The sequence below is a fragment of the Trachypithecus francoisi genome, unplaced genomic scaffold (genome assembly GCF_009764315.1).
Source record: "Trachypithecus francoisi isolate TF-2019V2 unplaced genomic scaffold, Tfra_2.0 Lachesis_group10, whole genome shotgun sequence".
NCBI lineage: Eukaryota > Metazoa > Chordata > Mammalia > Primates > Cercopithecidae > Trachypithecus > Trachypithecus francoisi.
Genome location: NW_022681455.1, coordinates 57,263,386 through 57,278,025, shown reverse-complemented (window position 1 = coordinate 57,278,025; position 14,640 = coordinate 57,263,386). Strand labels below are relative to the sequence as shown.

At 36.8% G+C, this 14,640-nt stretch overlaps 1 protein-coding gene across 5 annotated transcripts in view; it reads left to right on the top strand.

Moving 5' to 3' along the window:
• RAB23 (RAB23, member RAS oncogene family) overlaps positions 1-13,948 on the top strand; it is a 32,825-nt gene extending 18,877 nt beyond the window's left edge. For all 5 annotated transcript variants that reach the window (XM_033217541.1, XM_033217540.1, XM_033217538.1 and 2 more), the window contains exons 4-7: positions 6,185-6,341; positions 7,924-8,006; positions 8,693-8,785; positions 12,124-13,948. In XM_033217541.1, the coding sequence (XP_033073432.1) occupies positions 6,185-6,341; positions 7,924-8,006; positions 8,693-8,785; positions 12,124-12,263 (473 nt within the window). In that variant the 3' untranslated portion in view covers positions 12,264-13,948. The remainder of the gene's footprint in view (positions 1-6,184; positions 6,342-7,923; positions 8,007-8,692; positions 8,786-12,123) is intronic.
• The last annotated feature ends 692 nt before the right edge of the window (positions 13,949-14,640 follow it).

The following is a 14,640-nucleotide window of genomic DNA, read 5'->3' as shown; positions in this document are numbered from 1 at the left end:
CCAGAGGTCAGGAGTTTGACACCAGCCTGGCCAATATGGTGAAACCATGTCTCTACTAAAAATACAAAAATTAGCCTGATATGGTGGTGCACACCTGTAATCTCAGTACTGGGGAGGCTGAGGCCTGAGAATAGCTTGAACCTGGTGCAGTGAGCCGAGATCATGCCACTGCACTCCAGCCTGGGTGATAAAGCAAGACTCTGTCTCAAAAAAAAAAAGGCCTATCTTAGTAATTTAACTTGTTTTTTAGCCAACTATATTAAAATGGCAAAGAGGGTGAGATACTGAGACAGGTCCTCAGTTTCAACTTCTTCTTTTTCTAAATGGTAAAAACAAACATTTATCACAATACAATATGAATTAAAGAAAAAACAGCAATTATACATAAAATTGAAAAAACAGTATATTGAACATTATTTTATGTTTTCCCTTTGGGGAAACCTCTTTGGGGTTCCATTAAAATGCTTTTGGTTGCTGCCAAAGAAAAGGAATTTCAAACTGGCTTAAAACCACAGAGATTTACTGATTTGATAGAAAAGTCTGGAAATAGCATCCCTTTTAGTTGTTTGTTCAGCCTTACTGATTCTCCTGGCTTTGTCTCCTCTCTGTGTGAGGTACCTCCTCATGTTGATTTCCTTTTGGGTTGCAAGATTACCACCAGGAGCAATGAAGGCCACATGCTTTGTTTCCATCCTTGGGGAGAGAGGGTTACTTCCCACAGCAGTGGTTCAGATGCCCTGAGCTTTTCTCTGACTAGACCACCCTTGACCTGATTGCAGTAATGAGAGGGATGTGATTAACTGACTTGGATCACATTGTTCTCCTTGCCACCACAACAACTCCCACCTCCAGCAGAGAATAGGTTTAGTCTACCTAAACCATATGGCTGCTATACAGTGGGGAAAAGGTGTTTTTAGGGAGAGATGCCACCTAGGCAGTCAGACAGTATTTGCTGCTAGTACAGATATAGATAGTGATGAAATTAAATAGAAATAAAAGTAAGAGAAGGTAAGGGCTAGAAAGAATGAATTAAGATACAAATGTAGTGGTAGAAACACTATGCCATATACAGTTATGACTTGCTGATTTAAATCCAAGAAATGTATTATTAATGATGCATAAAAATCAAACTAAAATTTTAAAAAGAAAAATCTTACTGTAGTTCATTTAAAAGACCCATTATATCAAAGCCATTGCTCAGAGGTATGATTATGGACTTGGAATGCTGGCTTAACTGTATAGCGAGAGATTTTGAAACAAGACCTTCTTGTAAATAGGTTACAACAGAGCACAGATTAGGAAGCCTCTGGGATCCCAAATGGTTTCTCTAAAGCTTTTTAGAAAGTCGACTCTAGGCAGTAGGAACCAGTGCTTTTAGTTAGTACAGAAAGATGCAGACAACATGAAATAGATTTCTGTTACAGTTTTTTTACTGTTGACTTTCGTTTGTAGGAGAGGAAAAATATCTTTTTCCTTCTACTCTTTTTGGTCCTTGATTGGGTCTCTAATAAAGGACAGATTAACAAGAGAAAAGCTTACAAATTTATTTAATATCAGTTTTATGTGACAAAGGAGCCTTCATAAGGAAATGAAAACCCAAACAAACAGTTAAACCTGAGCATTTTTATACCAGGTTTGAGGAAAAGTGCAAAGTCGTTGAAGAATGTGATAGGACAAATAGGAGCTAAGAGCAGTAAACTGGAGGAAACTTAGCAAGATTCATCAGCAGAGGTTCATTCAGATTCCTTTTGGTGTCCCTCTCTCTTCAGAAATGAGGATTCTCCTTTCCTCTGGGTATAGGGAGGTCACCTCTCACCTGAGGGGCTTATGACCTCCTTCAGGTGAAGGTCAGAAAATCCTTCCTTTGGGAGGCCGAGGTGGGTGGATCACCTGAGGTCAGGAGTTCAAGACCAGCCTGGCCAACATGGCGAAATCCCATCTTTCCTAAAAGTATAGAAAAATTAGTTGGGTGTGGTGGTGGGCACCTGTAATCTCAGCTACTCAGGAGGCTGAGGCAGGAGAGTCGCTTGAACCCAGGAGGCAGAGGCTGCAGTGAACCAAGATCATACCACTGCACTCCAGCCTGGGCGACAGAGCAAGGCTCCATCTCAAAAAAAAAAAAGAAAAGAAAAGAAAAGAGAAAGAAAATCCTTTCTGAATTTTATGACCTGCTTCAGCGGAGAAGGGGCTGGGGGACATCAAAGTGACCCTCCTGCTTCTGCTGTTTTCTCAGATTCCTTCAGCTTAAAATATTCAGTACATCAAGGTGCCATATTTTAGTTTAGCATGTCCAGAGCCCCATTGTTGGTCTCTCTTAGATGTGGTTCATCTCTGCCCCTATGAAATGCATGTGCATTCTTTGCTCTGCCACTGGGGGAAGCACAGTTCCTTCCCATTATAGTTCTCTGCTTTTTGTCTGTCGGTTTTGATTTTTCACTCTCACTCTCAGCCATTGCATCTTTCTCAGGCTTGAGTCAAGGCATCACTAGTCCCAAATGTCCCCCAGTTGCTGGAAATACATAACATCCTCCTTAAGTGGTCTTGCCAGCATCCATTCTTTAAGGTTTGAGAGGAAGGAGGTGGTGATAGCACCCTCACCCATCCTACCGCACCTTTTTGCAGGAGAGAGGGTCTGGAGTACAGTACTTCCTCTAAAGAAATTCTTTACAGATCCCTTTTCTTTCTAACCCCTTTCTCATATTTAAAAAAAAAAAAAAAAAATCTTGACGTGCTTGAGGGAGTTCCAGAGTTGTGTAGCAGGATCATCAGCCATTTGCTTTCTAAATTATGCAAATGATGATCTGTCTTATCAATCTTGGAATCTTTTATGTGTTTCATGCTTCATTGGTACCTCAGTCAATTTTTTTTTTTTTTAAAGGGTGGAGGGTAAGGTGTCATCCTTTGAGCTTTTTAAAATAAATATTAGAGAGGCCTTTTTGGTTATTAGGATTTTTCCAAACATAAAAGAACCATGATGAATCACAGTTTGACAAAGTATTTTAATTGTCTGAATGGAAGATGATATTCAGTTAGAGGAAATGGAAACAAGTGGTTGTCCAACATTTGTCAGAATTATTGTAACCATAAAAGTCATCCATAGAAAGTAATCCAGTTGATTTTGTTTCTATTTTAGTAATACATTAGGTCAAATCAGACAAGGTGGCGCAGCATTTGATATAAAGGCTTGGTATCACGTGAACCATCCTACTTTGGAGATTTGTGTACCATTCTTTCTAGAGATTGTAGTTTATCTTCTAGGACTTATTTTTGTGATCTTATTTCAGATTTTTTATTTCCTGCAGTTCTTGTTTTTTGATTTTGTTGTTTATACTGTACAAATCCATTTTTCTTCTGTGGTTTAATAGTCATACATTCTCTTATTCTTAAGGTGATTGCCTTTAACTTAAGGCACTTACTGTCTTAGTTTGAGCATTTCTGTGCCCTCCCACTGCCCCACGTGAGCGGGGCAGGTTTATTTGGGACATGATCGCAGGAAGAATAGTGAAAGACTAGGGAGAATGAGGCAAGGAAGGGAGAAAAACCAGTAAAGTGTTCTAAGTATCACTGTGGGCCACTGGGGCCCAGTCTCCCTGAGGAACCATGAAGAGAGGCGTCAGGAGCCCAGCAAAGGGAGGCTGAGCTGTTACTTCCACCCCACAAGAGGTATTGCTTCCCCCTTGGGAATGTATCAGAAAAGCCCCCAGCAGAACAGCGGAGCCCCCTGCAGCATAGGCTGGAGGTAGGGCAAGAGAACTGGCACAGGAACTGTCTTCCACTGCTGCACTGAAGCCCGGCTGAGGGGACATGCCATGCATGCGGCCACAGGCCTCAGCTGTAGGGTTTGTTTATTTACCTCCCTTGATTATGTAAACATCTTCCCTTTCTTCACACAAGCACTTTGGCACATTCCCACATTTCTCTGGTCTCTCCCCATTCTGTCCCCTGCTAAATAATTTTGGGGTTCTTGTGGACATACTTTATCTTTTGGTCTTTGATTTTTTTAAATAACGTTGAGCTTTTCTTAATCATTCTTACTGCCTATATCTCTGGCACTATCTGGTTTTTTTTTTCTCCATCATATATGCTTCCTCTAAGAGGTTTTTATGGTTAAGTGTCTGAGACCTTGAACACTTGGAAATATCCTATTGTGCCCTCAAATTTAAATGGCAGTGAGCTGGACATAAAGCTGTAGGCTTAAAGGTAATTCATTGAGTTTTATGATAAAGAACAAATTTTTTTCTTTTTCTTTTTTTTTTTTTTGAGACAGAGTCTCTCAAGCTGGAGTGCAGTGGCACAATCACAGCTCACCGCAGCCTCAACCTTCCAGGCTCAAGCAGTCCTCCCACCTCAGTCACCTGAGTAGCTGGGACTACAGGCGTGCGCCACCACGCCTGGCTGATTTTTGTATTTTTTGTAGAGATGGGGTTTTGCCATGTTGCCTAGGCTGATCTCGAACTCCTGAGCTCAAGCGATTCACCTGCCTTGGCCTCCGAAAGTGCTGGAATTATAGGTGTGAGCCACCGTGCCCAGCACAGTTTCTTAAAATATGATTACATAATTTTTTAAAAAATTTATAGTTGAGGTAAATATTACAGCTCAAGTACATATAAGTGTATTTATCTGTATACTAATGTGGTCTCTTCAGTTTTATTTTGATATAAAGGCTTGGTATCACGTGAACCATCCTACTTTGGAGATTTGTGTACCATTCTTTCTAGAGATTGTAGTTTATCTTCTAGGACTTATTTTTGTGATCTTATGATCTTGAGCATTCAGTTTTATTTTCCCACACATTCTGAGGAGGTCTCAGGGTGTCTTTGTCTCTCTCTTTCTGCATTTTGAATAATTCATTTATTATTTGGATTAAAACCTGTTTTTAGGCCAGGCACAGTCACTCAAACCTGTAATCCCAGCACTCTGGGAGGCTGAGGCAGGCAGATTGCTGGAGCCCAGGAGTTTGAGACCAGCCTGGGCAACATTGGGAGTCCCCATCTCTACAAAAAAACAAACAAACAAAAAGCAAAGAATTAGTTGTGCATGATAGCACGCTCCTGTAGTCCCAGTTACTCGAGAGGCTGAGGGCTAAGGGGTCATCTTTTGAGCTTTTTAAAATAAATATTAGAAAGGGCTTTTTGGTCATATATCACCCCCCGGTGATATATAGATATATAGACTATTTTTGGCTCTAGAGTGTCTTAGATAGCCCAGACATATCTTGAGTCTTAGTAGAAAACTTTTATACCAGAGGGATCTGTAAAGAAGCAGTAATGGTAAGAAAACATGCCTTGATTTCAGGAAATCCTCTTGACCCCCAGGATGAGTTTCTCTTGTTGCTTACATGCCTGCTTTTATCACCATGCTACCTGAATCAATAGCTAATAATTTATAAAACTGCTTCTTCTAAGAGGTTTCTGCTTATAAAGTCTTTGATATTGTCAGCCTAAAATGACAGTTGATGGTTAAAATATTGTCAATGGATACAGTATGGGTAGGTAAAATTATGTAGTTAAACAGGGTAAAACTAAGTTTCCCCCACCTCTCTCTCTCCCTCTCTCTCTCTCTCTCTCTATATATATATGTGTGTGTGTGTGTGTGTGTGTGTGTGTGTGTGTGTGTGTGTATAACTCTCGGTATTGGCTTTCGAATTATGTTCCTTAGGATTGCTGGTATTCTACTGAAATAAAATAATACAATTTATTTAAAAAGTGAATAGAATGAGCAAATTATGATTTTTTTCTCATAAATTTTTCATAAATCCTTGCTGAAAGAAATTAAGCAAATGACAAATTTTTCTGAAATCTGCACTGAAAGAAATTAAGAAGCAAATTAACAAGAAGAATTTGGCAACAACCTCTAATTTTAGTTTACTATTCTCTCTAGCCTTTATAATGGAATTAAATCAGTATTTTATGGTATTCCAAAAAGAATGTGTATGGTTTTGAGGGTACTTTGACAGTTGAACACATTTGAGAACCACTGTTTTTGGTAAAAATGAAAATAGAGTTTATATGTTGAAAAGTAAAGAAGAGTGGTACAAAGATGAGTTCAACATTTATTTACATAAAAGTTGTTTTGAGTGGATAGTTGCCCCCATTCTGCGTGAGATTGTGTTATTAATGTAAATGTAATATGTTAATGTCAATAACTTGATTGATTGATTGATTTATTGACTGTGAACTTACAGGAGCCCAGGCTTGTGTGCTCGTGTTTTCTACCACAGATAGGGAATCTTTTGAAGCAGTTTCCAGTTGGAGAGAGAAAGTAGTAGCTGAAGTGGGAGATATACCAACTGTACTTGTACAAAACAAGATTGATCTCTTGGATGATTCTTGTATAAAGAAGTAAGACGGCTACTTTTGGGGGAGGAGGGACAGTAATTCTATAAAGTTAAGACATTTTAATTTTTGCATAGTTTTACAGGGTCTAGGAAAAATTCTATACTGTCATTTTGAAGGCTTTAATTACATAAATATTTTAATTTACTTAAAATTTCTGTGAGCTATTCTGTGTGATTGGTTTGGGTTAAAAAATTCATTCTGATTCCTAAGTAGAGAAAATTAAAGGAATAAAATTTGAAGGCTCTTTTAGAATTTCTTGTCTTTGCACAAGAAATCTAATTCTTCATGTTAAGTCAAACCTTAATATACTAAGAATGTTAAGAAAAGCATCCCTAGATTTTGTAATATCCAGAATAAGTAGCTATTCTTGTTGATGAATTTTAATTAAGGGTTCAGATTCATATTGTTTTGTATATTCAGAACTCTTATGCTCAAATTTGTGAACAGATAATTTCTGTTTATAAATATTTACTCATTGCATTATTAATATTTTTGCTAGCTTTGAAAATATTTGCTTGGTTTTTACCTTTTTTTTTAAGTCTTCTTATGTTAGTTATCTGTTGCTGTATAACAAGTTAACCCAAAACTTAGTATCTTAAAACAACAGACGTCTATTATATCACAGTTTCTGTAGGTCAGGAATTTGGGAGTGGCTTAGCTGGTGGTTTTTCATGAAGCTGCAGTCGAGATGTTGGCTAGGCCTCTTCTCACAGAAAGGCTTCACTGGTGCTGGACCATCCATTTCTATGATGGCTTATTCACTTGGCAGGAAGCCTTAGTTCCTTGTCAGATGGGCCTCTCCTGTTCTCACAACACGGCGGCTGTTTCTGCCAGAGTGGGTGATCCAAGAGAGCACGACAGAAGCCACAGTGTTTCTTATGGCCCAGTCTTAGAAGTCACATACTGTCCCTTGTATGTTAGTGGACACCCAGACCAACCTTGATTACAGTGTCGGAGGAGACTACCCAAGGGGCTGAAGACCAGAAGCCAGGGGAATAGCGGGAGCCTATGGGGTATGTTTACAACTCTCTAATGACATTAATATCAGGAGTCCACAACCAGGACTCCTGATAAAACTAAAATTAGGAGTACAATTTGGAGATACAGTCATTAATATAGTGACTTCGGATTTAGGCAGCAAAATTGTTTCATGGCCAGTAAGAATAAAATAAGTAATTCGCTATAAGATTATTAGAGTTTAACTACAGGTGTTCTTAGGAGGAGAGAAAATTAATTAAAATATTATGTAAAGAAAAGTGATATTTTCTTATTTTAGGGCTAGAGATTAATGACTTTATAGAAAAGTCTTCTGTGTACACATACGGTATAATAGTTGGTGTTTATTTCTCAAGAGTAGTGAAGACTAAAATCAGTTCAGGCACTAAGTGAAAACATAGCTTTCAACTGATTTTACTTAATTGGGCATTGATATCAAGCTCCTTTAAAAAGAAATACGAAAATTTTCTAAAAGATCTGATCCCCCTTCCCTGCCAAACTGTATTCAGTAAATGTAATTAAAAGTGATTTAAAAAACAAGCTATCAGAAGGCACCTTTGTAAAGTATTTTTTTTTAATTGATGTGCAGTGAGGAAGCTGAGGCACTGGCAAAAAGGTTAAAGTTAAGGTTCTACAGAACATCAGTGAAAGAAGATCTAAATGTGAATGAAGGTAAATTGCCTTTTAAGGATACATATTGCAAACAAAATTTTATTCTTGCACTTTTAAAATTGTGTTGTTTAGAAATTATATTTATAATGAGAACAAGTTTTTAGTATATGCAGTGTATGTAGAGTATATGCATATGTGGTTTTGATGCCTACCCGTTAAAAATAACTCAGTTGTTTTAGAACTCCACGGTGTCGATATTCCGCTAGGTAGTTACAATGACTTTAATTTGTTTAATAGCATTTCCTAGTTTAAGAAAGTGGAATTAGAGAAAGATGATCAGTTATTTTTCTCATTCTAGAATTGCCAATTATTTAGACTGCAACTAGATATTCTCTTGGATGTCTGTTTTGGATACTTTTCTTCACATAAAGAAAGTAGACATCTTTTCAAGACTGAGTCTGTTTAGTGTTGTTTAATATTAATCACTATTCAGATACTTAGAAGAGCCAATCACTGCAAGTATTATTTCACTCATTTACTAATACCATTACACATTTGTTAATATTATCATTGTACTCAGATACTGCCCAAATAATTTTTAAAAGTTGAATTTTTAACTAGATTGTATGCTCCTAATTCTAACTTTAAATTTGTTTAGTAAGCATAAATATTATAAATGATGTGAAATAACAGATTTACATGCATAAATCATTGACCTGGTTCTGGATGTTTTCTTTTTATTCTAGTTTTTAAGTATTTGGCCGAAAAATACCTTCAGAAACTCAAACAACAAATAGCTGAGGATCCAGAGCTAATGCATTCAAGTAGTAACAAAATTGGTAAGTACCTAGGAAATTTTAGCCCATATTTACTTGGTAAGGTTGTTTTCCATTCATTATTATTATATTTACTTTAAAAAATACATATAATATGCTAATTTCTTTCAGAAATGTGATTTAAAAGTGATTATTAAACTGATAACTCTGATTATTAAACTGATAAGTATCAGGTCTCTTGTTAAAAGGTATATTGCGTTAATGGGTTTTTTTTTTTGCCATTGAATTTTATAAATCCATTTGATAGATTAAACACAGCAGAGATAAAGACTTTTTGTGAAGATCTGTCCTGTATATAAAGGAGCTTTATAACACTTATTCTTCTGAATCTGTACTTACACTGGCTCTTACCTTTTCCTTTTCTTACCATCTTTCTTATTACCCATTACTAATTTTGCTTTTTCTTATATTAAATGCTAGCAAAACTTTAGCATTCCCTGAAGAACAAGTGTGTTGTATTCTCTTACACAATAACTGCCTGACCATGTCTCTCTTCTTGCCTGACCATGTCTCTCTTCTTGCTTTGGATTCCAGGAAAATGAGAGCCAAAGTTGCTGGTTCTAAATCTTTTGTATAGTCTCTTAAGGAATTCATATCTGTATTCCGTCCCCCTTCAGTACATACATAGAAACACATTATTTTCTAGACCTGTTTTAACTTAGATGTTTCCTGGATTCTGGCTTTTTTTTTTTTCCCTGACTTCGCCATTTTCATTGCAAAATTTCTTGCCATCAGAGACCTTAAATGCTTTGTGAACACAGGACACTTACAATAAGCCTCTACCTGGTGTGGTCTCCTTGGCCCTACTCTTGTCTTCTTCATATCTAGTGATTAATGCTTTATCTAATAAGACTTATTGTGGAACAAAGTAAATGCAGATTCTCTTCATTCCAACATTTAAAGATGGTTTTGCCCTTCTTTCTGTGTAGCCTCCTGCCACACCATTATATATATGTACCCCATTTACTGGTTCTCTCAGAGGTCTTGATCTTTTATGAGTATGCCCCATGCTTTCTTGCTTCTTCACTTTTGGTCATTTTTTTTTTCTTCTATTGAGAATGACCTTTTTCCCATCTTTTGTCGAAGGAACACTTCATTCCTCAAGGCCTTTCTAGAAAGTTCTCAGTTGTGTATCTGCCTGCCTGAAGAACACACAGCCTCCGTACTCTTTCTTTCTTTCTTTCTTTTTTCTTTCTTTTCTTTCTTTCTTTCTTTTTTTTTTTTTTTTTAATTAAAGAAAACACGCTCTCACTGTGTTGCCCAGGCTGGTTTTGAACTCCTGGGCTCAAGTGATCCTCCTGCCCCAGCTTCCCAAAGTGTTGGGATTATAGGTGTGAGCCACTGCCCAGCCTCCATCTTCTAAAAGAATAGACATCTAAGTCCAGGGCATTGCCAAGTGCCCAGTTCTACCTTCATGTAGTTTTTCCTTTCTTATGTATCAGATGTAATCTGTCCTTCCTTTGAACCTTCTGTAAGATTTTGTCTCTTTTATGACACTTAACATATAATTTCATATGGCATTACTTGTTTACTGTCTTATTACATTGTAAACTTCTTGTGGGTGAGAATTGGTCTTAGTCACCTTTGTATCCCTGACAGTGTCTTTGGCCCAGAATTTTGTGTGTCATGGATGCTAAATCATTCATAAATTGAAGGTTTCATTTTGTGAATACCACAGTTCAAAATGGAAACTATAAAGTTCTTTATCTTTTAGCTACTCATCACTTTTATCTGTGGGCCACTTTTTTACTGTTTTAGCACAAGTAGGAAAAACGTATCTTACTAGTATTAACACAGAATCTCACAAATAGCTGGGTGTGGTTGCTCGTGCCTATAATCCCAGCTATTTGGGAGGTTGAAGCAGGAGGATTGCTTGAGGCCAAGAGTTTGAGACCAGCTTAGACAACATAGCAATATCCTCTCTCTTAAAAAAAAAGGAAAAATTAGCTGATGACACATTCCCGTGCCTCTAGTCTCAGTTACCCAGGAGGCTGAGGCAAGACTGCTAGATCCCGGGAGTTGAAGGCTACAATGAGCTATGATTGCACTACTGCACTCCAGCCTGGTGACAGAGCAAGACCCCATCTCTTAAATTAAAACACACACAGCCCTCACAAATACTGTTGTTACTGTTGTTAACTAGAAGTTAGGTATTCTTGAGGAAGTGACATGATGTGAAGTTAATAAGTTATTAAAATTATTGTATTTGCCAGGCGCAGTGGCTTACGCCTGTAATCCTAGCACACCTGTAATCCCAGACGGGTGGATTGCCTGAGCTCAGTAGTTTGAGACCAGCCTAGGCAACATAGTGAAACCCTGTCTCTACTATAAAATACAAAAAATTAGCCGGGCGTGGCAGCGGACGGCTGTAGTCCCAGCTACTCAGGAGGCTGAGGCAGGAGAATCACTTGAGTCCGAGAGGCGGAAGTTGCAGTCAGCTGAAATCATGCGACTGCACTCCAGCCTGGCGACAGAGCGAGACTCCGTCTCCAAAAAATAAATAAATAAAATTATCATATTTACTGATTTCAAATGTCAAAGATAAATTGTTAGTCAAAAGATGCAGAACATTGTGTAGAATATGCCACAACTTAGGTAGGAAAGAGAATATATATGCATTTTAGCTTATATATGCATAAACTGTATCTGGAGGGATAAGTAGGAAGAGTAATAACATGCATACCTTAGGGGAGGAAAACTGGCAAGGGGTGAAAATCTGGGTGAAAAAGAGCCCTAATGTGACCTCTTTTATAGCCTTGGAACTTTGTACCATGTGTATTAGCTATTAAAACCAAAACAAAAGCTTTAAAATCATAAATCTGTGTCCATTGATGTATGAATGGATAAGCAAAATGTGGTATATACATGCAATGGAATATTATTTACCGTTACAAAGGAAGGAAATGCTTCAGTGTTCTAACGTCGGATGAACCTTGAAGACATTATGCTAAATGAAATAAGTCAGTCACAAAAAGACACTATTATTCCATTTATATAAGGTAGAGTAGTTAAAATCATGAGACAGAAGATAGAATGGTGGTTGCTAAGGTCTGCAGGGAGGGGGAATGGGAGTTACTGTTTAATGGGTATGGAGTTTCAGTTTTAAATATGAAGAGTTATGGAGATGGACAGGGGTGATCGTTCCACAACATTACAAATGTATTTAATACCCCTGAACCGTATGCCTAAAAATGGTTAAGATGGTAAATTTTGTTGGATTTTACTGCAATTTTAAAGATACTGTAAATACTTGAAAGTATTACTTTTACTAACAAGCTGGATGCAACAGGTAACTCTGAGGCGTGTCAGTGGCAATCACTGTTTTCCCTCAATTTATACAGGTGTGTTTAATACATCTGGTGGGAGTCACTCGGGTCAGAATTCAAGTACCCTCAATGGTGGAGATGTCATCAATCTTAGACCCAACAAACAAAGGACCAAGAAAAACAGAAATCCTTTTAGCAGCTGTAGCATACCCTAAGATGTTTTGGGAGGAAAATAATTGAATTACATTGTGCAGTTCATTAAGAAACCCATCCAGCTGTAATGGTATGTTACAAGGTTTTCAGCAGACTTTGCACCTAATGGCTCTCTGAAAGTGACAGACTTAAATATTGCTCTGCAGTGCTTTTCAGAATGTAGAGTGAGACCTCTGGTGGAAAAATTATTGCCCTGTGGACTCCTTTAATTTTTTTTACATTAGACGAAGCTTCTCCTATTTTTAAACGAATGCTATAAGAAATTTCAAACACAGGTTTTGCTGAATTTTAAATGCTGGAAAACATAAATGAAATGCCTAAATATATTGTTACAGATTTTAATACTATGGATCAAGGAAAGATAGCATTCTTTTCCTGAAATTGATCATCTAGCTTTTCTGTGAAATAATATTGAATCTGAATACTTTCACAAAATAATACTGAAAGGTAAACCCTAAATCTTGCCAGCTTGCATTAGTATTTTGGCATTGGTACTTGTGCAATATCTGTGTAATGTAGAATGTGAGTTGTGCATGCAGATGTCTGGTACTGGAGTAAGCTGAAGGTATGTGCATTATTTAAGAAAATGTACATTCTAACTCACTTATAAAACCATTTACATATTGTGTATATGTTTTTATTTTCAAATGAGAAACTCTAGACATATATTTTGCAAAATGAGCTTGGGTTTAAAAAGCGCTTTGTGCCAAAAATATCATGCCTAATTTTTATAGTGCTTTACTATCAGAATTTATAGTTTATTATATCTTAAAAGCAGTAAGCAGTTTTCGTCTGACAGCATAGATAAAAGAGGAGTATAGGAATTTGAATGCTAGAGCATCTCCCAGGTGAGCCTTATTGCAAAATCTTTTTGGTATAGTCACCCATAAGCATGGTGAGCTCCTGCCTGCTGTCATCAGGTCAGCCAAAGCCCCTTAAGAAGGTACACAGCACATCTGTAATCATTCAGGAGGTCCTGTGAAGTGTGATGATGCATCTAACACCTTTTGCTGCTCACTGAGAACCCAGCTTTGAACTTACAAGATTATACTAACCATTTTTAAAGTGCACAAAAATATTATTATTAGTCTTAACTAAAATTACAGATTTTATAATGCCCTGCAACTCTAAACCATCCTTTTGTTTACACATTTTTGTATGGTATTTTAAGATTATCACTTCAAAATTTCTATAACCTTCAGTTTGTATAGCACTTTCTCAGGAGGTGTCAGTCCCACATACAAAATCATTTCTTTTACAAAATGATTTAACATGTAATCATGTGTCAGAGCATAAATTTTGTCACTTGGGACAATAGCTTTCCAGCTAAGATAATTGCGTGAACTCTGTGAAAACTGATTATCACTCATCAATGGCTTTATTTTTAACCTATAAATAACCCCTTTCAATATACCTGGTTTTTACAGCCTTTCAAAATATGTAAAAATAACTTTTCTTGGAAAATGTGTCATGAAGTCATTTTTCATTATTTGTACTAAAAAATGTTTTACGTATGCCTTTCGTGTTTTATCTTGTTTTTTGTTTTTTAAGTCTTCCATCTGCACTCCCCTCGTCCTCCTAATGTTGAGAAAATCAAATTTCCTGGGTGTGTCCTTGTTAAGTGATCAAAAGTAAATGTTCTCTTTGCTATTTTAGATTGAAAAATAAAAAAACTAAAAAGAGTAAATTTCGCTTTTCATTATATTGAAATGATCTGGCATTATCTATTTCACAGTAATATAAAATGTTTATTTTTATGTCACCAGTTGTCACTACTCTCATTGCTGACAATGACATAGAAAAGGGGGCAAAACTCAGTTCCTAACAGTGGATACTGCTAATGAGTCATCTTTTCTACTCTCTTCAAATTGTCTCTTTAATTTTTGCAAAAATAATATTTTGCAGTAAATAATCTTTTGGTCTTTATTGGCAGAAAAATCACTTGTTATATGTGTTCTAGTTGTTTTTCATATTAGTTGTGTGGCTAAAGGCATGTTACCTATATTTAAAAAAGTAATCTCTGAGGATAGTTGCAGTTCCTGTAATATTTGCAATATAATTTTATGTACTTAGTTTTATCTTTTTTAAAATAAGAACTGAAGAGAGATCTTTGTTACATATTTGAATTTTTAATTTGCACTGCCGTATTTTAAAACTAACCATAATTAGTCATTTAAAATAATTAAGTAGGCCTGAAAGTCAGCCATATGTTAATTTCTCAATTTAATCAATTCTTAAAGCCTTCAAAAATTGACATTTTTTTCCAAGACCCTTCATTCTCTCTTTTTTTTTTTTTTTTGAGACGGAGTCTCGCTCTATCGCCCAAGCTGGAGTGCAGTGGCCGGATCTCAGCTCACTGCAAGCTCCGCCTCCCGGGTT